At 39.5% G+C, this 20641-nt stretch overlaps 1 protein-coding gene across 2 annotated transcripts in view; it reads left to right on the top strand.

Annotated features, from left to right (window-relative positions):
- Positions 1-14096, top strand: part of NID1 (nidogen 1) — a 46626-nt gene extending 32530 nt beyond the window's left edge. Inside the window, exons 14-20 of one of the 2 annotated variants that reach the window (XM_058800758.1) lie at positions 519-691; positions 2663-2789; positions 6639-6810; positions 7584-7741; positions 9034-9157; positions 10357-10469; positions 11915-14096. In XM_058800758.1, coding sequence (XP_058656741.1) covers positions 519-691; positions 2663-2789; positions 6639-6810; positions 7584-7741; positions 9034-9157; positions 10357-10469; positions 11915-12036 — 989 coding nt within the window. In that variant the 3' untranslated portion in view covers positions 12037-14096. The remainder of the gene's footprint in view (positions 1-518; positions 692-2662; positions 2790-6638; positions 6811-7583; positions 7742-9033; positions 9158-10356; positions 10470-11914) is intronic. The other variant, XM_058800759.1, reaches the window with a different exon arrangement.
- Positions 14097-20641: the final 6545 nt, after the last annotated feature.

Below are 20641 nucleotides of genomic sequence, written 5' to 3'. Positions count from 1 at the left end.
TGCACATTTCTGCTGTCCCATTGTGGTATGTCTCATGCCCTTCAGTGACCCCAACACACGCTTTTCCTTCAGCCAGAGTATCTGGAAGCTGTGGTAAGCTTCTGAATAAAAAGGTGGTTTTCTAGCTTCTTCCTTGCCTTGAAATGGTGAGAGGCCCAGATAGTCTCTGCCCTCTGGGAACTGTAATGGCTTACTTGCCTCAGGAAATGAAGGATGTTCCTTCCTACATCTTCCTCACTTCAGCTGCAAAATAAGATAGATTTTTCTAAACATTTGAAGTAAAGAGCAATTACAGAGGAAAACATGAAAAGACCTATTATGTCAATTGCTCCTTCTCTTTCAGCCAAGGGGAAAATTTCAGAAGCTTTCTGCATCTGATTATAGTTATTAATGTCTGCTTATAAGGCTGTTTCCTTCTTAGAAGTCTGACTGTAATTGTGTCTCTGCAAATAATAAGGAACCTTGTTGTGCTGTACAGACTGATTTTTTGCCCATCTGTTTCCTTCTCTGCTAACAAGGTCTGAGCACAGCTGCTCCCCCTGTTGTTGTTGGACCCTCTGTTCGACCAGACACGGTACCTCTGCCGCCAGGAACGCACTTGCTTTTTGCCCAAAGTGGTAAAATTGAACATGTCCCACTAGAGGGAAACAGTATGAAGAAAAATGGTGCAAAAGCACTCTTGCATATTCCAGTAAGTAATTTACTATATTAAGTCCATATTTTTTAGAAAATTTCCTGACAAAGATGAAAGCTACTGTTTGTCTGCATACCTCGATAATATGAGTTGAAAACACAATTTTTACTCTTCATTAAAATTTCAGTATCCTGCTGATTTGATACTGAAATTTCCTGATCTGACTAGTTAAAAATCTTAAACCTAAGGTACAGAAAAAAATAATTTCCTTTTAAAGAATGGCTCACAATAGATGACAAGACAAAAATCTAATCTCACATACCTCCAGCAGCACATGCCTTCATATAAACTACTGTCTATTCACACTTCTATTAACTTTCTGACTCTGGTATAAAAGTTTAGGAGACCTACAGTATCAGTAGGTGCAGAGGCTCCTTTTTCGATTCCTACTCCCTCCAAGTTTTTTCCTAAGTCTTAATCTATTCCTGGCTTTTTTCAGTCAGTTTTCTCCACTTCTTGGCTACACATATATTTTTCTTTCTTCTTTTTCTTGCTTCCTTCCCCATGTGTAAGCCCAGTGGGTGGTAGATCTTTTTCCCATGCTTGTTACTACCATCTTGAGATCTTTTTTCCTAGAAAATGAATTCCTGATGCTGAGAAGCTCTCTTTTCCACCACCTGTGTCACATGCACGCCCTTTTCACTGGCAGTTTCATGACATTCATTTGTTTTGCCCAAGGCCTAGGATTTTTTTTCATTCCAGTGTTGCTTTGTTTATAATAAATGGCAATATAAAGTGGCATACTGATCTCTTTTTTTTTTTTTCCTTATATATTATACCGAGTAGTTAATAAATCAAATACTGGCTAAATTGCACAGATTCACTTCATTAAATAGTACCATAAATTGCTGTGAGGTAAGGTCAAAATCAAGGTTTTGTCCCTTATGTAAATTCTGCTGCAATAACATAAAAAAAAATTAAAAGCAGTATAAAAAATGGTGTAATAAGGCTGAATGTGACATCATTCTGAATACTTGTCACCTAGTCTCATTAGTTACTTTATCTAACTTAAATTAATTACTTAGAATTATCTTGAGGAAAAAACTTCCAAGAGATAAGGTGCAATTCTTTCTTGAAACTTTCAATTGACAAGAAACTTTAGGTCTGTAGTAGCACTGTTGACTTTGTATTGTCTGTGTTGTGTATTTGCAAAGTGGTACCAGAGGTGTTTATACTGCTTTGCAACCCACAGAATTTATGTACAGTGATGAATAAGTGCATCTGTTTTAATTCATCGGTTTGGAACATCTTTCTAAGAAGCTGTGTTACAAAAGCAGCAACAGTGACAGACTTGGGAATCCATGTGCAATTGTTGCTTTACCCTGATAGTCCCTTTGATTTGCCTGAGGGAGGGAGTTTGAACTCTCAACTCAAACTCTAGTCCTACCTTCCTTCTGCCTGCAAAATTGCGTATAAATATTTCTTGTTACTTAGAATATTGTTTCCACCACAATGATTTATGTAGTACTTGTTAAAGCTAAATTTTATTTTAAACTCTTACTTCGCAGAACTTTTTGAGTCAAATGGTGCTACATAGGGAGCATAGCCATAAGGCATGACTTTGATGTTAGTGCAAGCCAGATTTTGTGGAAGTCATTATTCCCCCTTAAAGGGAAATAATGAGAGGAAAAAGGTACAGGAAGGGGTGACACAGTAAAATGTCAATGTGAACTTTTTAGATGGGTATGCAGGTGAATCTGTAGAAGTCAGACAAACTCTTCAGTGTATCAATGCTTCTTTGAAATATTGGTGAATGATGTCTGATAGTTAAAAGGGACCTTGAACTTGAATTATTTTTCTGACATATTTGGCGATGTTGCCCAATTATTTACTTGCCCTTTCCTCCCCATTTCCCACCTTTCCTCAAGAATTTTGTTTCTTCAGGCTTGAGACTTAAAAGCATAAGTTAATACTGCTGAGTAACTGTTGTTTATCCTAAACTGATCTAATTTGTCTGTTTTCCAACAGGACAGAGTTGTTATTGGAGTTGCTTATGACTGTGTGGACAAGGTGGTTTATTGGACAGACATCAGCGGCCCCTCGATCAGCAGGGCCAGCCTGCATGGTGGGGAGCCAACAACCATAATCAAAACAGGTAACCACAGAAAATTCTTTCTCTAGGAACAGTATTAGACTTGAATTTAGTAATATGTACTTCCTAGGTGTTGCCTGAGCTAAGAGTTGTGTTTATTCATTAACATAGAATATCAGCAGAGGGTGTCTTTGATTTTTGTTCTGGCAAGCTAGGTAGGTGCTGGATAGCTGAGATTTTATGACATGTAGTATTATTTTTCTCTCCTGTATTCTACCTGTTAGCTGCCTGCTCTGCTGAGAAAGGACTGGTGAGCATGGAGGCTGAAAAGAACTCCTGCTCTCTCTTCCTTGGCTTGGGGATCAAACAGCTGAAGAATTCTTAGAAATAATTTCAGCTGTGGTTTTCCCATGCCTCCTACTCAAGTGAGCGTGGAAAGTGAGTAAAGCCACCTTGTTTGGTCTTTACCCTTTGTAGTTGTTCAAGGACTTGAGAATTAGACTAGTGGGTATTGTGGAGTTCGGGCTTATCCAGTTTTTATCTTGTTCTTGCATTCTTTCCTTCAAGACCGCTGCTCACTGCAGTCCATGTTCATTTTCATAGAAGGGTTAAGTGCAAGCCCATGCAGCTTGGATGTTAAACCCTGTTATTGAGTGGAAAGAGCTAAGGGCAAGGACAAGTTTGGAGAACAAAGTGAGTGGCTGGGGGAGGTGTTTTTTAATAAAGAAAAAACAACAGCAAAAGTAGCTGGAGGCACATTTTAAAAACTAATGTCCTCAAGATCCTAGAACACCTGTGAAGTCAAGGTACTGGAAGAGGTCACCTTTACTTTGAATTCTTTGCAGACATTGTTAAAAAACTTATGAAATTATTTTAGAAAAATGATCAGCCAGTTATAAAGGTCTGCAATAAATTTGATTTAGTTTTCTTTAGACAGTGATTCTCTACACATCCAGACTTTGTGCTTTGGAATAGTCAGTTTGTGAGATTCCAGACAGGCTCTTAGGGACAGCAGACAGATGGGGGTGGCTTGGATCCTAGCATTGTCCTAGGAAGGAAAAAGGGAGAGCTTAAGGCCATCCCTAACCATTCCAGCAGTTATGGAGCTTCATATTTCTATACCACTTGATGGCTGAGGTATTTTGTAAGACTTCTTTTTCCATCCCAAAGTATTTAATATGATGGGGACTCAAACCTGCAGTGCAGTCCTGTGCTTGCCTGTGCAACTTAGAAACTCTGCAGGGAAAAGATTTTTGCTTTAATGATTTTTGTTTCAGAATCTGCACTTTTAAAAATGAGGAAAGGTACTATTGCAAAAAATTTTATATGGATATGAATGTCTCTCTAATGAGAGCGTGTGTAGGCATTAAAATTCTTGTGTAAAATGTTGAAAATTATTTGTGAAGGCTTTCAGCTAAATTTGATTGATTATTTAAGGTAATTCAAGATGTTTCAATGCCACATGGAAACCTCATGAGTTTTATCTGCTATAAAAAAATATTGTGTGTATGAAGCTTTCTCATGAATTCTGTTGGTTGCATAGGATGTGGATACTTTTCCTGAAGAGACCAGGAGAGGTGTTGCACTTTAGTTTTTGTATGTTAATGGACATTTCAATAAGGATTCAGATCAAAAAGTATTGATATTCAGCATTCAAATGCATATCTTCTATGCAGACCCAAACTGAAACTTTCAAATTTCATGAAATAGGAAAATGCCTCCCCCTCAGAAGACTTATGAGAATTTTTTTTGTTTTGTTTTGATCTTTGCCTTCATCCTCCTGTGAGCTCCAGCTGCTTTCTTCAGTTCATGTGTATTTCTGTGGAATGTACTACATTTTTGGTTGGTTTTTTATAAAGCTCTTGCGATCCAAGTTGTGCTGCTTTGCAGAAACACTATTTAATTGTGGAGCCCCATCCAGTTCTCCTTTATCCCTGCAGCTGTGGAGGCTTTCTCAGCTCTGCAGCTGTGGCAGCAGGTTAGGAAGCAGAGCTTTCCTTTGCAGTAATTGCTTAAAGTCTTATCAGCTGTGCATGTCTGTAAAAACCTGCCCTCAGGGACAGAGGGCTTGATGACAATATTAGCAGGAACATATTTGTGCCTCTGGAAAGACTGGTGATAAATGAAGCTTTGAAATATTCCCTTACCCCTCTCTCCATGGGGGATAGTTTTTTTCTGGCTCATTATCTACCAACAGAAGAGACATTTATTTAAGACTTCTCTAAATCTCCCACATATAGCTGACATAAGGAAATTGAAACAAGGAAACTAGTCAGGGAGCAGGGGCTCCTGGGAATCAGTGACAGCAAATCTTTTGCCTGCTACTGTCTTCTGTTTCCTAAAAGAGTCTGGGAGCTCCTCCATTACCATGTAGTCAATAATTTTCTGATCCCAGACACTGGGGACTGTTGTACTTAAAATGTGGCCACCCTCAGCAGACTCTGCCATTAGCAAGGAAAGAAGTAGGATCATTTGAGGGTCTGAAGTATATGTGAGGTGGTTTCTTGCAGCTGACTGGTTTAGCTCCACAGAGGCACTTAGAGAAATAAAGACCAACAATGTGAAGTCAGTATAACTGAGTCAAAGTGTACCCAAGAGCCCTCAGGAGGAGTAAAGAAATGCCTGATTAAAATTTACTTTCTTGCCCATCAACCCTCCCCTCCAGCCATGAGCTGTGAGTCAGAAACAGTGAGATACATCTTGTTTGTTCCTTTCCACTTCTTCAGCAATTAATATAAACTTAAAATGTCATGTGTGCAGATAAAGTGCAATCCTCTTGAGTGGGAGAGCAGAGGATGCTTGAACTGTTGTGCAACTGTTACTCACAGCAACACCACAGTAGCAAAGTCTAGAGAGCCCTAGGCTCCGATGTTCTGGGCGAAGTGCCTTTTCTCCAGAAAGGTTGCTTATGTCACATAATGTTTGTTTAATGCCTGTCAGTGAATAAACCTGAGAATTAAAAGAAAGCTAATGGGCTACATTCCATTCAGTGTGTGGATCAGCATTTGAAAGGTGCTTTTTTTTTAAACAGCTGGCTGGTATAAAGGGTCGCTTTGCCGCTTTTGGGGAGTGACCATGTAAAATTCTTTGCTTTTTTTTGGAGCTGAAATTGAATGAAAATAGACTTTTTTTTTTTAACTTGTGTTTGGCTTCCTTAAATTTCTCACAGCCTGCCTGCTCTTTTCAATGGAACCTTGAAAAAAACAGAGTAGTTTCTCATAGTGGCTGAATTAAGCTTTATAATTTTTTTCTGCATCCAAGTTAGAAATTACTGATGCTAGAGCAGTAAGGTCATTATCTGCTATTTCCTGTTGCTTTTGGAACAACTAACTGTTCAAGAAAAACTGTGCTCATACTGTGCTAAAACGTGTTCCAAAAAGAATAGCTCTGCAAAAACAAAGAACTGGATCTAGATTGCATCAGTTAGTTAATAACATTGTCTCTAGTGTTTAGAGTGTGATTTGTTTAATTGTTGCATCACTTAGCATAAATTCAGTTGTCAGAGGGGTGTCATGTATGCTGGTACTAAGGAAGGAGAAATATTAAGGGTTATAAAATCCATTTTATGGCCTTCTAAGTATGGTAGAGTAAGATTTTGACAGTATCTGCTGTTCCTTTCTCTGTTATAAACTCCTATGTTTGCCCCTCCAAGTACAATTTCTTTGTGTGGCAAGTTTGTTCCGCATGGAACTTCTCATTTTATGTCTTTATGAGAGTTTTGTGTATTTAAACTTCCAGGTAAAATGCATGTTCCTCTTCCAATTGATATAAAGTAGCTTTTGTTGGACCACAGCCAGAATGCTGAAGAAAACTTATTTCTTCTAAAGGTTATACTTATGCAGCATTGAGGCTGACAGAGTGTATTGGGAATAAATATAATACCTAGGAATGTTTTTCTCTGTTCTCCTGCAGACTTGGGAAGCCCTGAAGGGATAGCTGTAGATCATCTAGGTCGCAACATCTTCTGGACTGACTCTCAGCTGGATAGAATAGAAGTGGCCAGGCTGGACGGGCGGCAGCGTCGCATCCTTTTTGACACTGGTTTGGTGAACCCCAGAGCAATTGTCGTGGATCCTGTGAGAGGGTATGGATGTGTTGTCAAGAAACATGTGCAAACCTTGATTTTATTTATCTGGTTATTTAATGACCTGTGTTCCATGCAGAACCCCAGTGTTGGAGTAAGGCTCTGGGTTCAGATCAATCATCAGGGACTTCCATCTTATAGTAAATTGTGTGTGTGTTAAGGAGTAAACAACAAAGATGCCATTGAGGGGCCGTGCATATTCTTAGGCACAGAATGTACATCCAAGGGAAAAACATCCTACCATTAAAAAATGGCTATTAATAGTAAAACATCAAAGAGTTAGTGGCCCTCTCTGGGGATCTCTGCTGAGGATAAACTATTCTGATTCCATTGTTGCTTACTTGGCACACTGAAAAGAAAAATACTGTTTCAAATGGGTCCCAAATGTATGCCAAATACTCTTGCTTTAGCCTGAGCAGACATGATGGGAAGTGAGATGAAGAACTCGAAATGTGGATGTACATTTTGAGCGGTCCTCAGAACTGTTTCAATTTAAATCTTTTTGGCCAGCATTTTGATCATAAGCTAAACAATGGAAGGAAAGCATTTCTTCCTATGTCAGTGCTTGCTCCTTTTGTTTTTGATGGAAGTATTTTTGCTACGCTTTTACTGCACTTTTTTGACTTCCATATCAAAGTGCAATATGGCCCTTCTTATTTATTAAAATGATTTAGGGGCTGTATGTTACTTATGTGTTCTTAGCACTTTCTTAATTACACCAATCTTTTGAGATAAGTCCCTGTCTTAATTTCAGCCTTTTTCTTCTTCCTAAGAAACTTGTACTGGACTGACTGGAACAGAGAAGCTCCTAAAATTGAAACTTCATACATGGATGGCACAAATAGAAGAATTCTTGTTAAAGATGATCTTGGGTTACCAAATGGACTGACATTTGATCCTTATTCCTCAATGCTGTGCTGGGTAGATGCAGGTAAAGGAGGGCTAAAATATTTCTTTGTAATAATAGTCAATCCTGAAATTATGCACAGCCATAGCTTCTGGCTTTAATGATTTATTCATTGCTGTTCACATGAGAGTGTGTGCAAGCTGAAGGATTTAAAATCTGATCACAAAACTTTCTAGGAATGCAACAGATCTATGTCTTGTATGTGGCTATTTTTTTTTTTTTTTTACGTAGTGCTTGGGGCTTTGTAGAAGTTCTTAGTTTAAGACTAGGGAAAACCACAGATTTATCTAATCTGCCATCCAGAATGTCATCCTGGCACTATTGTTCTAAGGCCTGTAACCTGAAGCCAAGTCTGGCTTATATTTGACTGAAGCAAGTCTTGAAAAAGCAATGCACACAAAAGATCAAGGGATCAAAGTTCTGCCACAAACCCATTGTTAGTTTTGTGACAGTGATTAGAGGGGAAGTGTGCTTTTAATTGTCATTTAATTTTTATCTTTTGGGATCTTTCTGACTTTTGCCCTGTAGACTCTGGCAGGGGTGTCTTCCTGTGGAGGTGCTTTTAGACTTCAGGTCACCTTTCAAATTTTGGATGAATTAAAATAGCCAGGCTCTCTTTCTCACTATAAAACACTTTGCCCAACCTTCAACCTTCTGCTATCTCTAGTTATTTTCTCTCTATTCCAGTCTTGTTCTCACATTTGCATCTTCTCCTTTTTTGTCTAATTCTGAAACACTTTACTTAGGAAAAACCTCCAGGTGTTTACTGTTTACATTCATTAGCAGTGTTCCCAGCCTGCAGTGGCTTTGCAGGTAGACCTTTTTGCACCCTATTTGCATCTATGAGTTAGATGTTCTTCCTGCAGTCTCTCCTTCATGGTCCAGCCTAACAAGTATTTCAGGAACATGCTCACCAAACGTCTCAGAAATGTCTTCCGGAGGAGGAGAACCAAGTAAATGGTTGAAGTATCCCTCCAGAATGGAGAAAGCCTTCTGTCAGCCTCCACACCAACCCAAAGATTCTGGAATCCATGACAGGAATCTCAGCTTGTGAGCATTGGCCATGGCTGCCTGGGACATCTGTGTTTCTTTAACTTCAGTGGTGTGCTGAGTAGCATTAGCACTGGAGTATTTATCCATTCAGTTTTTGGCACATGCACACATGTGACACGGAGGAAGGCTTTGACTAAGCAGCACACTGAAAGATTTCCAGGACTTTCCACCCTGTTCATGCTTGCATATTTGTGCTTGTCTTTCATCCCTGATGAGAGCTCTCTTGTTCTGATTCAAAGGCTTAATTGTTTCACTACATCCAGGTACCAAGAGGCTGGAATGCATGAACCCTAATCAGCTTGGTAGACGAAAGATTGTTGAAGGGATTCAGTATCCTTTTGGTGTTACAAGCTATGGGAAGAATTTATATTATACAGACTGGAGAAGGTATGTTATCTGCTAAAGAAATTATGGAGTACTTTTATCTTTTTTTTTCTCCCCGGTAGAAACTGAAGTATATACTGCATTTCTCATGCCTGACCTCTCACACATTCCTGTTTTGTTCCTTTCCTGGCAATAGCTGATGCAGGGTGGAGTGGATATGTAGAACTGACCTATTGATGCTGCCAGTTAACTGAGTTTTCACTTTTTAGCATAGTGATTTGTCCTTGAAGAAAATGCTTTTAACACTGAACATTCTTGGGAAAGGAGTGGGCAGTAACTTGTTTCTCTTACAGCAGCTTCATTGTAGAGGGCAGACATTTCATCACTCTCAGCTTTCTATGCCCTTTATTATATGAATGTTCAATCAAAACTAAGGGGGAAAAAGTGTTCCTATCTTGATGACACTTTCTTTATTGCAAATGCTCTAAAATGTTGCCATATGAACAAGACTTAGAGGTTTACTTTAACTTCTGGAAAAAAATCCAGTCCCTGCATTTTAAAATAAATATTTGTACTTGATATCAATGGTTTATGGGCTTTATCAGAAAACTCACCCAAATGCTTCTATCAATTGCAGAAGTAGTAGCTACTACTGTGGGAGAATTTCCAAGTTAGCACTTCCCAGATGTTAGTTTCTATTCTAGAGCAGGCTTGAGGAACAGAATGCTACAGGTCTGTCATTTGACTGCCCTTTTATACTTAGGAAGGATTGCTTATCACTAGCTATATTCCTTCTGGAGATCAGGCTCCACCTAAAACACATAATTTTCTGTAATTTTTATGCTTAATAGCTGCAATGTCAGCTATACCACAATACTTGTCAGAGAAGCAGAATGTGAAAAATGTGCCAAAACTACTAACACACACATCCCTCCAGTAGAGGTACATTGTCCTGTACTGGAAATACCTTCAAAATTATTAAGGTGTCTCCCTGATAAATTTCTGCCTAGAATGAAGGTCATAACATACTAGGTTTGTCCAGGAAAGGTGATGTCCTGGGGGATTTTACTTCTGGATCTCTTCCTAATTGTAAAAAAGAAGCAACTTCAGATTTTTCTCCACTTTTGGTTTTGTTTTGTTTTTTTGACTGGTTGTTTGGGGTTTTTGTTGGTTTTTGGGGGGGCTTTTTTTTGTGTTGTTTTGTTTTCCCCTATACATTGACTTTCATCTCACTTCTGTATATTTTCTTCTGCACATGGCAGGGATGCTGTTGTAGCAGTGGATCGCACCATTTCATTAGAAAATGATAACTTCCAGCCTCACAAGCGCTCACGGCTGTACGGAATCACCACAGCCTTTGCTCAGTGCCCAGGAGGTAATCCAGATGACTCTTGAGTTTTTACAGCTGTGTAACACTTTACTGTATAAATGAGCTTCGTAGCAGCTCCCATTTATAAGCTGTGAACTGATTTGGGTAGTGAAGATTTAGGTTAGTGCTTAGATTTCTGTTTAGTAAGAAATGAAAAGACCCCTAGTTTCTTTTCCATAAAAGCAGTTGTTGTAGTTCCCACATGAAACCAGGACTGGAGGGGCAGAAGGGGCCTGTTCTACCCTTTGTCAAAGGATGTGTATAATTAAGGTGGGCATTTGACCTGGCAGAAATGCTAATGTATCATCTTCTAAATTGAATGCTATATTCATGGCTAGGACCTTATTCACTTATTAAGTTTAAACTACAGAAATATTATGGTCTTGCAGATGTCCTTAATAAGATCCAGTGTTTTTCAAAATGGAATGTTCAGAAAACAGCAGGTGGTAGAGTGGCTGGACTGAGCTGGCCCTTCTGCTCTGTTGAATGTGGAGTTTTCCAGATATGCTATTGAAAAGAGGAAGAGAGGAAACTGATACCCTTGAAATATAACTTGGCTTTTATGAAGAAGTATCACTGTGCAGTCTCAGCAAATCACAAGAGAAAGCATTTGCTGTTTTGCATTACAATATGGCTGGAATTATAGGAGTTGTGCTATTTTTACTTTGGGTAGTTTCTCTTCAAATTACTCAATATATGCAGTAAAAAACAATTTAGTGGAGGTTTTGGCTCAGAGCTCAAAAATAGATACATATGTCATAATTAAGAAATCAGTTATATTGTTATTACTAGTTAATTCACTGATCCATTTTGGTAGGGAGTGTAAAATTTAACATTATTGTGTGCTCTGAGAATATGCTAATACCTATAATATTCAGAATCTTGGTGTAATTTCTTTCTCTGTCTTATGTCTGTTTCAAGTGATTTTCTGGATGGATGCCTTTCCTCTCTAATGCACTGCTTCTGGCTCTGGCTTCTCTTTCATTTCGCTCTTTATTGTTAACACTTTCCCAACCTCCCAATTCATTTGTGTTTGTTTTCATGGATCATTCCTCTGTCTTTGTACGATTGGTATCTGAGGATGATGTTCTGTAGCATTTTGGATTTTGTCCCCACATTGCACTTCTCTATTTACTCACTTCTTTTCATTCTAATATCTGTGACCACATGGCCAGTTTATGAAGGGTATTTTAGGAACAGCCCACTTGATTCATGCTGCCTCTTTCACTCTGATATCTTGATCTTTCTTTCATGTGAATGTCAAGTTGACACAAGGGATACGGTGACTCTTATCTCCCCAAAGCAAAGTTTTCTTCCACTCCTAATCTCATTATGGCTTGTTTCCCTAGTGTAGCAGTAAATCTTAACATTCGTGAGCATGTCTTTTTCAGATTTTATTGTGGGTGTGCATTTGCTTTTCTCTAAGGTTTTGCATCTCTGTTTTTTTCCAGGACATAACTACTGTACGGTGAATAATGGTGGTTGTACTCACCTCTGCTTGGCTACCCCAGGAGGCCGCACTTGCCGCTGCCCTGACAACACAGTTGGAGTAGATTGCATAGAAAGAAACTGAGCATTAAAACAAGCTTTAGAGCAGCAGACACCTTTTGGAAATGTGCTGTAAACAATTCACTCCTATCAACACAATCAGGCCCTAAAGATAAGTGCTCCATGCTGCTGACAGCAAGCCACTATGCACATATGCAGACACACACACACAGAGGCAGTTTTTGTAGCTGTTAAGTAAGACAGAGCTGCCCAGGTTGGATCCAAATTCACCTTATTTCTTTTAAAATTGTCTCTTTGCTTTTAAACGTAAATGTGGAGGGCTTAGTTGCATCTGCCCCAGACAAGGAGGATGTGTCTCTTGGCAAAATTGAAGTAACAAAACACAGAACAGAGTAACGAGAATGGAACTACTCAAATCCTGAGACTGAATTGTACCTTGGAGTGAGCAGCAGTTTTCTGCAGAAGTGATATGGTTAGCCCATCATATATGTGGCTGGGATTATCTCTAGCTGAGAAATAATCAGAAGGTCCCAAGGTTGAACAGATGAGGGGGAATACCCAGCAATAGCACATATTTACTGCCCAACCGCATTCCGTCTCACTACCAGTCCTTCCACTTCAAAAACTTGAATCTCAACTTTTGACTTCTGTACAACAGAAGTATTTTATCCATGTGCTGTAAGGATTATAATTCTCACCCTGGCTCATGTGATCCTTTTCTACAGCACATGATTTATTATAGATAATCAACACAGTTTAGTGGATATATTTGAAGTTTGAATATTTGTTAGATTTTAAGCGATTTATCTTTCTTCTGTTTGAGGTGGATTCCTGAGTAGTTCCCTAAAATCCACTGAACAAAATTTAGATATTTTGAACAATTGCTGATAGGTCATCAAAGAATGGATGTTGATTCATTGGGACACAAGTGGTTTTAAAGAGATAGTCACATTTGTTTTCTAAGAGGTTTTAAAATAGTATTTCTGTGTTTGATCCTATAAGCTTCAAAGTGGTCTCTGAATTCTATCTTAGCAATCTTTCTTCTTTAGCAAACCATACCATGCCTTTTTAGGGACCATAAGAAACCATGGCAGTTAAAATCTGTTTTTCAAAAAGCTCACCTTTGGTTTGGTGCTTTAAAGAAAAAAAGATGCTGATGCCCCATTATGTGCCAGTGTTCGGTAACAGCAAAAACAGTGATCTGAAAATCAAAGTGAAGTTGATGTTTTCATCATCACCAGTAAGTTTGGAGAGGGAAAATCTAAATGCATACTTATATGTCAAATTAGCAGAATAAATCTGGAAGTGAAGTTTGGTTTCCCCACTGTGTTGGGAAGGAAGCTTGCCTGCAAACCAACCTGTAGCAGAGCAAAACAGGGCTTGTGAGGCTCCTGCCAGAGCACATTTCACTGTGTGTCATGATCAGAGCAGTAAGCTAACATCCCCATTTCCTCACTCCCTCTTCACACACAATGGTGACAGTTTTCAACAGAGCCAGTTCTGAGTCTTAACTGTGTGACTTCTTCCTCTTAATTGTATATTTATCATAAAATAACAAAGCATATAAACATTTTAAAGATCTTTTTGTATAACTTTTTATAACTCATAATTCATTCTATTCATACACTTAATCAGGTATGTCTTACTGTAAATATCAAAAATTTGTTGAAATGAAGGTGCTTGATAACTCTTTCTCCAGAAGTATTCACATATCTGGTGAAATATTAAAGTTTACACTCTGTACAGGTATCTGCAGTACAGTCAATAAAAATGGTCGGTTTTTATTTTCTATAAAAAATAATATCATGCCTGCAGAAGGAAGTGATATGTGGCGTCTCAAATATATTTTCTTGTTGTGTTCTGGATTTTAGCTAACTCATATGGTACTTCTCTTCCAAGATGCAGCATCACAGTGGGAAAAAACTGCTTTTGGGGCTTTGTGTTCTGGAAGCAGTAGGATACTTCAAAGCAAATACATATGAGAGTGCTTGAAGAATATAGGGCCTTCAATTCAGATTGTTTTGGCTGAATCTTTTTGCTGCTTGTAAATTCTTGTTAACCTTTGTCAAGTAAGCATAATTCAGTTATCCCATACTTCAGACTTTTAACAGTGAAAATATAGAACAAGGACAAGAATAAAATGGGGTAGAATTTATCCCTATGCTCAAATGGTACTGGATTTCTGGGTGATAGGGTGCTTTGCAAGGAGAATACTACTGGGATCCAAAGGGTGGCATTTGGAGTTAGAGCAGGAGATTGTTGGTGATCTGTTCTGGGGGCTGCACATGGAATTTATGCATTGATTTATGCTTTTTTAAATTTATGTTTCTTCTTGTATTATGATGGTTGTTAACTTCCTAAACGCTAGTCAGCTAATTCTATGCAAATCAATCAGCAATGACGAAGATGTCAAGAAAAATATACCTCAGCAGAACTTCTAGTGTTGATGTGTGAGAGTCTGAGTAGTCTGTAGCACAAAGAGAGAAACAGTATTACTGTGGACTGAGTTTTTAGCCTCAGGTATCATATCTGGGAGTGAGTAGCACGAAACGAGGGGAAGCTTCAGCAGATCCATGTCAGTGGTGTAGATGTGGCAGTTTGCAAAACTTAAAAGTCTGCACAACTTCAGCATTCCAGTCCCTAGAAATGAGGAACTTTTAAAAAGCTCTAGCATGATGTTTTGTTTCTCAGCTAATGCTTCTGTTAAATTTAACGGTTGTAGCTCAACACCAGTGTGCAGCAAGGGCAAAGCTGTTCCCTCAGGGAGGGGAGGCCAGTAGTAGCTGTGGCCTTTCCAGTCATGGACCAGTCCCACTGTACCCCAGGTGAGGCTGACAGTGCCAGTGAGGGTAGCTGGGTTCAGCCAGGGGCCAGAACACCAAGCAAATCTGCAGTGGAAAGAGTAGGTCTGATGTCAAGCTGGGAAAATGAGTCAGGATCATAGATCACAATCAGGTTTGGGCATAGTGACCAGGATCCGTGATCGCCAGCCAAGTGCACTGTGGTGAGACAGGCCCACAGCCACACTGGGAAGTTGGCCAGGACCTGAACCAATGGAGCCCCTGGCTGTGGCACGGCTCAGGCCAGGACCAGGGTGAGAGCCCCAGCTTTAAAGCAGTGTTTAACAGCAGAGAAAGGGTTGCCTTTGCTGAGAACCCCCAACGGAGCTGTTTGAGGATGGGCATCTGCTGAAGTTCCCTCAAGTTTTCTTCACACCTTTTGTTAACTGGCTGGCCTTGAATAGCCAGCTGTGCTGCTGGTGCTTGGGTGGTCTCTGTGTGTTGGCACTCCAGAGTTCTCTATTCCTCTATCTGTTTGCTTTCTCAGTGAATCTTGCTAAATCTTTGGCCTCTAAAAATGATCAGTGGTGTTGAGTTCCTTATTTTAATCACAGTCTGGCCAAGAATGTCAACTTTTGATGACATATTTAGCATTATCCACTTGAGGATATTCTTCCTGTGTCTATCATGTTTTTCCACTTCAAAGTTCACAAGTATTTTGGATGCTGAATATGTGAAGTTTTAGTTTCCTTCTTCTAACCCCAGAGAGTTAATGCTATCTTTCTATAAGACAGGGTTTTCTCCTACTGACCTGGGTCTAATTCACCTACTCTGTCCTTTTTTTAACTGTTCTTGTTCAACTGTTCTAGACTTGCCTCAGGAGCAAGTCGATTTCAGATATATTTTTACATTTTGTTTGAGGTTAAAGAGATAATGGAAATGGATGTTATATATAACATATTATATATAATATAACATTAGTTTATATATCTTATATATAACATATTATATATGTTAATGGAAAATTATGTTATTATTATTATTATTCTTGGCTGGGACTGGTAGTCATATCAGTCTCTAGTTGAAGAAAAGATTCTGTGTAACTGCAGTTCATGGGGGTTTTTTGCTACAAAAATCTGTAGATTCCCAGGTTTTCCAGGAATGAAGAGCAATTGCTTCAATGTTTAAAGAAAAGACAAAATACTTCCTAGAGCTATTCCAGAGGTAAGTTAAATGTTTTCTTAAATGCATCTGTTCAGATCTTGCAGCACACATGAAAATACTTACTAATAGGATTATTAATTATGTTTACCAATCTTATAATAGTAGCAAAATAGTGAAACTACTGAAAGTAGGAGTGGCTTCCTTATGGCTTAATTGGATGGTTTGGCTACCTTTCCATCTGAAGGGTGTTTGAAAACCCCAACTTTACTCACTTTTGAACTTGCAAATAATCTTCCTCATGGTGAAAATTCAGTGTGGCTTTCTGAAGCTCAGCATCCTGACCAGTGTGTTGTTCCAGGCTGATAAACAGTTTACTCTGCAGTTATCCACTAGCACAGTTTTGTCACAACATATTAGATTTTTAACTTGCATGCATATGATTAAGAATGACAGATGATTACTAGAGGATAATGGTCCCTCCATGGCGGTGTCACAATGCATCAGTTTAACCTATGGTTAAATACAAACTGGGGGCTTTTGTGTAGTATTTAATAATGTATTCCTTGGAGAATTTTCTGGGAAGGAAAAAACCAAAAAACAAAACAAAAAGCCCCAAAACAAACAAAAAAACACAACAACAACAAAAAGCCAACAGGATGTGAAACAGGTATGGCTGTAGGGAATACAGTTGCGAGAAGACCCGTGCTTGCCCTGTCTGTAAGAATGAAATGTTGCCTCCAGAACCTGAGTGCCCAGCTGGGGTGTGGCAGGAGATTGTTTATGAGCTGATTGAATCACTTTCTTTGCTTAAATTCTAGCCTAATTGAAGTCTGTCCTTTATCTTATTTATAAGTTTAGGACAGCATGACAGTAAAATTGGTGAAAGGTCAGTGTATTGTATCCTACAAATGTACATAGTGATAATACTGATGAATCTGGAGTTTTGCATGACACATGAAAGGCTCAGCTGGCAGTGGAATGCAGTGAACGAGCTTTCCTGCTGCTCTGTGGCAAAGCAGTTGGGACTGCAGTAACTAAATGGGGTTTTTGACCAGAAGGATTCTGGAGCTGATGAATGGGGACAAACTGCCATTCCCACAAATAACCAGGATATGCTGTGTTTCAGCCTTTGGCTTCTGAGTCTTCAGTATTCACCAGAATCCATTTGGTTTGTGGTGGTGGTGCTCACTCCAAGCAGGCAGTGTTTCCTACTCCATGAGATGTCTGGAACACACAGGAAGCACACAGAGGAGCAGTGTAGTGCAGGGCCTTTGGCATGAGGAAACTGGTCAGCTGTACAGATGTCAGTGGGCTGTGGCACGTGGTGCTTCTGGATCTTACCCAGTAACTTGCACAGCAGCATTGGGGAAATCTTCCCCAGGTTATAGTGAAAGGGAAAATGTTGTGGAAGGCAACTGAAGGTTTTATGGCAGTGGATGCAGAAGTCTGGGAGGTGGGGTAAGCAATTAGCAAGTTGATGGTTGTACTGTGTACTTGGGGTTTTCAGTCAGTTCAGCTGGGTGGGAAACTCAGATGCAGAGTAACAGTGTTACACTGGATTTCAGAAACCTTTCCAGTTTCTTCCTTTCCCACTAGAACCATACTATCCCAGGCACTTCAGGCACTGTTGATTTTAGACCCTGTTCTGTTTGAAGGCAAAACCCAAGAGCAGGAGGTGTTGTTTTTCACATCTCTGTTCTCTGCAGGTAAGACACCTAACCAGATAAGCCAGAAGACAGTAATAGTCCATCCAGATCCCAACCATAGGGAGAGCAGGATACTGACCATAACTTCCCTCATTTCTGACACAGCCCTGGTGAGCCACTGCTGGCATTTCATGGTGCAGCTGCTCTCTCAAGTTGGTACTCCCAACTAACACCCACCGGACTAGGTCCTCTAGCTATGACTGTCTGTGCATATTAACTGTACAGCAAGTGTGTTACAGGTACCTCCTTTAATACCAAACAGCAGCAAAGAATCAGTGTGCTAAGAAGCTGGTAAACCTATCCAGCAGCTTGAATCCAGACGTCCCCATTGATGCATTTGTAAGCATGAGATTTATCCCCCTATGTTGAATTACAGGCAGTCTTATTAGTGATTAACATTTGAGAAAATGTATCTCGTGTATTTTTAAGGGATGGCACTGTAATTGATAATTTATCTTTAGTGGTCTGTTGTAATTTCAAGCATACACATATGAGAGATGGCAAACCACACATTTCATCCTCTTCTAGGCAGAGTATCCTGCCAGGATTTTGCTTCCCAAGTAACAATGTGACCATGGCACTGATTTCTTGAAAACAGTACAAGGCTGATATACTGCAATCAATTGCTGTGCTTATATGACTTCTGTAGATAGATTTCTGTACTGATAGGCCTGTACACTGGCATTTTTATTTGATCTTAACCTGAAGAACCCATGGGTTTTGCTTTATAGGCGTTTCAGCCTAAATCCTGACATGTCTGCTAGATTCTGTACTGTTACACTCAGCTAATAAGTCAGAGGATGACTTCTGATATGGTCTCCTGTATCTATTAAATAAAGTGTATTTAGATCTGGGCCAAAAACCTTTGGCCTGATGTATCTCCTCCAGACAGACATGTCTGTGCTCTGTCATGGCAGGCAAACTTTCAGTAATGATAGATGTCTGTGTTTTTCATGTGCTTTACCCTAGCTGCCTGTGGTACCCATCTCTCTGGTATGTTTTGCTGATTAATTTTATGCACCTGGAGCCTGGAATTTGCCAGTAAATATGTTTTTAATGTTACCCATTGATTAAGACAGAGAGGAGGAAATTGCTTCTCTTGTGGGATTTGTGTCCTCCCTGTGAAAGTTCAGTCCTCACTGGGTGTTCCCTGGAATTCAAGCTTTTCAAGGATAACTTGGTGGTACTCATACTTATCTGTTTCTTACTTTGTCTGTTAGATTGACTGCCTGTGAGAAATGACATTAGGGTCTGAAAACCTCTGTAGACTGCACATTTGTTCTGAAATATTATTCTATTACTCGTGGAGCAAGAAAATTTAGCTTCATTTTCATTCTCCAGTGCTGTGACAAATTTATGTTCCTGCAGTTATGCAATTCTTATTTCTTTCATTTTGAGCTTGGTTTTTACTTTAATGAAGAATCATAAAAGGAGAATGAGCATGTTCTTATATAAAAAACCCTTCTTCAGACATTATTTTAATAAGCAACAAATGTACAACAGTTAAACACACAGGAAGAGTTTCTTTCACAGATTTTTATCCAGAATATTTTTTTCTTCTAGAACCATAGCTTTTATACACATGACCCTCAATAACCTTGGCTTCAAAAGGCAAATAAAATTACCAACACACATGATACTATTTCTCCAGTTTGTTAACTATATGCATTATTAGAAAATTCATGGAGAAATTTTGATTGTAAGGCAGCTCTGTAAGGAGCATGTCAAGTCTTCAGCTCAAAGCTGGTACAACTTCCATGTAAGAGCAGATCGCTTAGGACCTTGTCTAGTCAGCTGCTGAAATCCCCAAAAATGGAGATGCAGCAGCCTCTCTGGGCAGCATTTCAGCCCTGAACCACTTCAGCCCAAGTCCAATGGGAAATTCCTATAATGGGACTAGTGGCCATTGCTTGTCATTTCCCCAAAAGGGTTTGGTTCTAGGCCCTTCCTTTAGGTGGTGAGAAGATTTTACACCAAGCTTGCCTTTAGGGAGTATGTGTGTTGGAAGCTGGGAGAGTTGGTGTCCTTTATTTTCCTGGTCATTCTGAAAGTATGTTATTCTTCATGGCTGTTGGCATTTCTGTCTTGTATGAGCCCTATTCCAGCACACAAAATAGCTATTTGGGCATTTGCTGATCCTTGACTGAATTCTTAGAACTACAACCCCTGTCCCCTGAAAGGAGAGAAGCCTTGAAAAATGAGAGCTGTATTCATACCCCATGTGAGAGGGGAATCAATCCACCAAACTTCAACTTTAGAAGTACTGACACAAACACAGGAGTCTTCCCTCTGTCAAACTGCAGCTGAAAGGCTTCTGGATACAGGAAGGCAGGAGTACTTAGAGGGGGCTTCACTGGGACGGATGCTGTGAGACACACAAACAGGTGTTTGTTCTGAAGTTCTGCTGGGCCCTAGGCAGGGTCAAACTATTGAGCTGCGTATGCACCAGGTGAAATTCGGACCTTGTGGTGACTGACTGTACAGGAGGGAATATGAGGGTCTCAATGCCACAGCTCTGATGAGTAAAACCCCTTCTGGATCTGCTCCTCATTCCTTTTGTGCAATTCACTGAGCACTGATGGCTAACAGCGTTATTCAGTGTCAAGAGACATTCTGTGCCAAATTACTGTCTGCTTATAAATATTTGGCACAAGGCAATATCAGCAGCTTTAAGCTCACTGGTGGGATGTGAAAATTTCCACAATTTAGGTGGTTAAAAGCATGGCTATCGACATAGGTATCAAGTGAGCAGTTCACCTGTCAGGCTGCAGTCTTGAATCATGAAGTTCAAAAGCACAGCCCTCAGAATTTGCTGCAAAGATACATGTGCTGCAAATGCAGGATGGGGACTAAATCAGTAGGACAAGAAGGACCTTCATCGAAATGATTGATATTATGTTGAAGTCAGGATTAATGTTTTCATAGGAAAGGGAGCCTTATGAAACACATTTAGATTAAATATTAATTTCAATTACTAACAAGGCATAATATGAACAAAACAATGATTTTAATATAGAAA

Source organism: Ammospiza caudacuta, chromosome 3 (genome assembly GCF_027887145.1).
Source record: "Ammospiza caudacuta isolate bAmmCau1 chromosome 3, bAmmCau1.pri, whole genome shotgun sequence".
Lineage (NCBI taxonomy): Eukaryota > Metazoa > Chordata > Aves > Passeriformes > Passerellidae > Ammospiza > Ammospiza caudacuta.
This window is presented reverse-complemented; position numbering and strand designations above follow the sequence as displayed.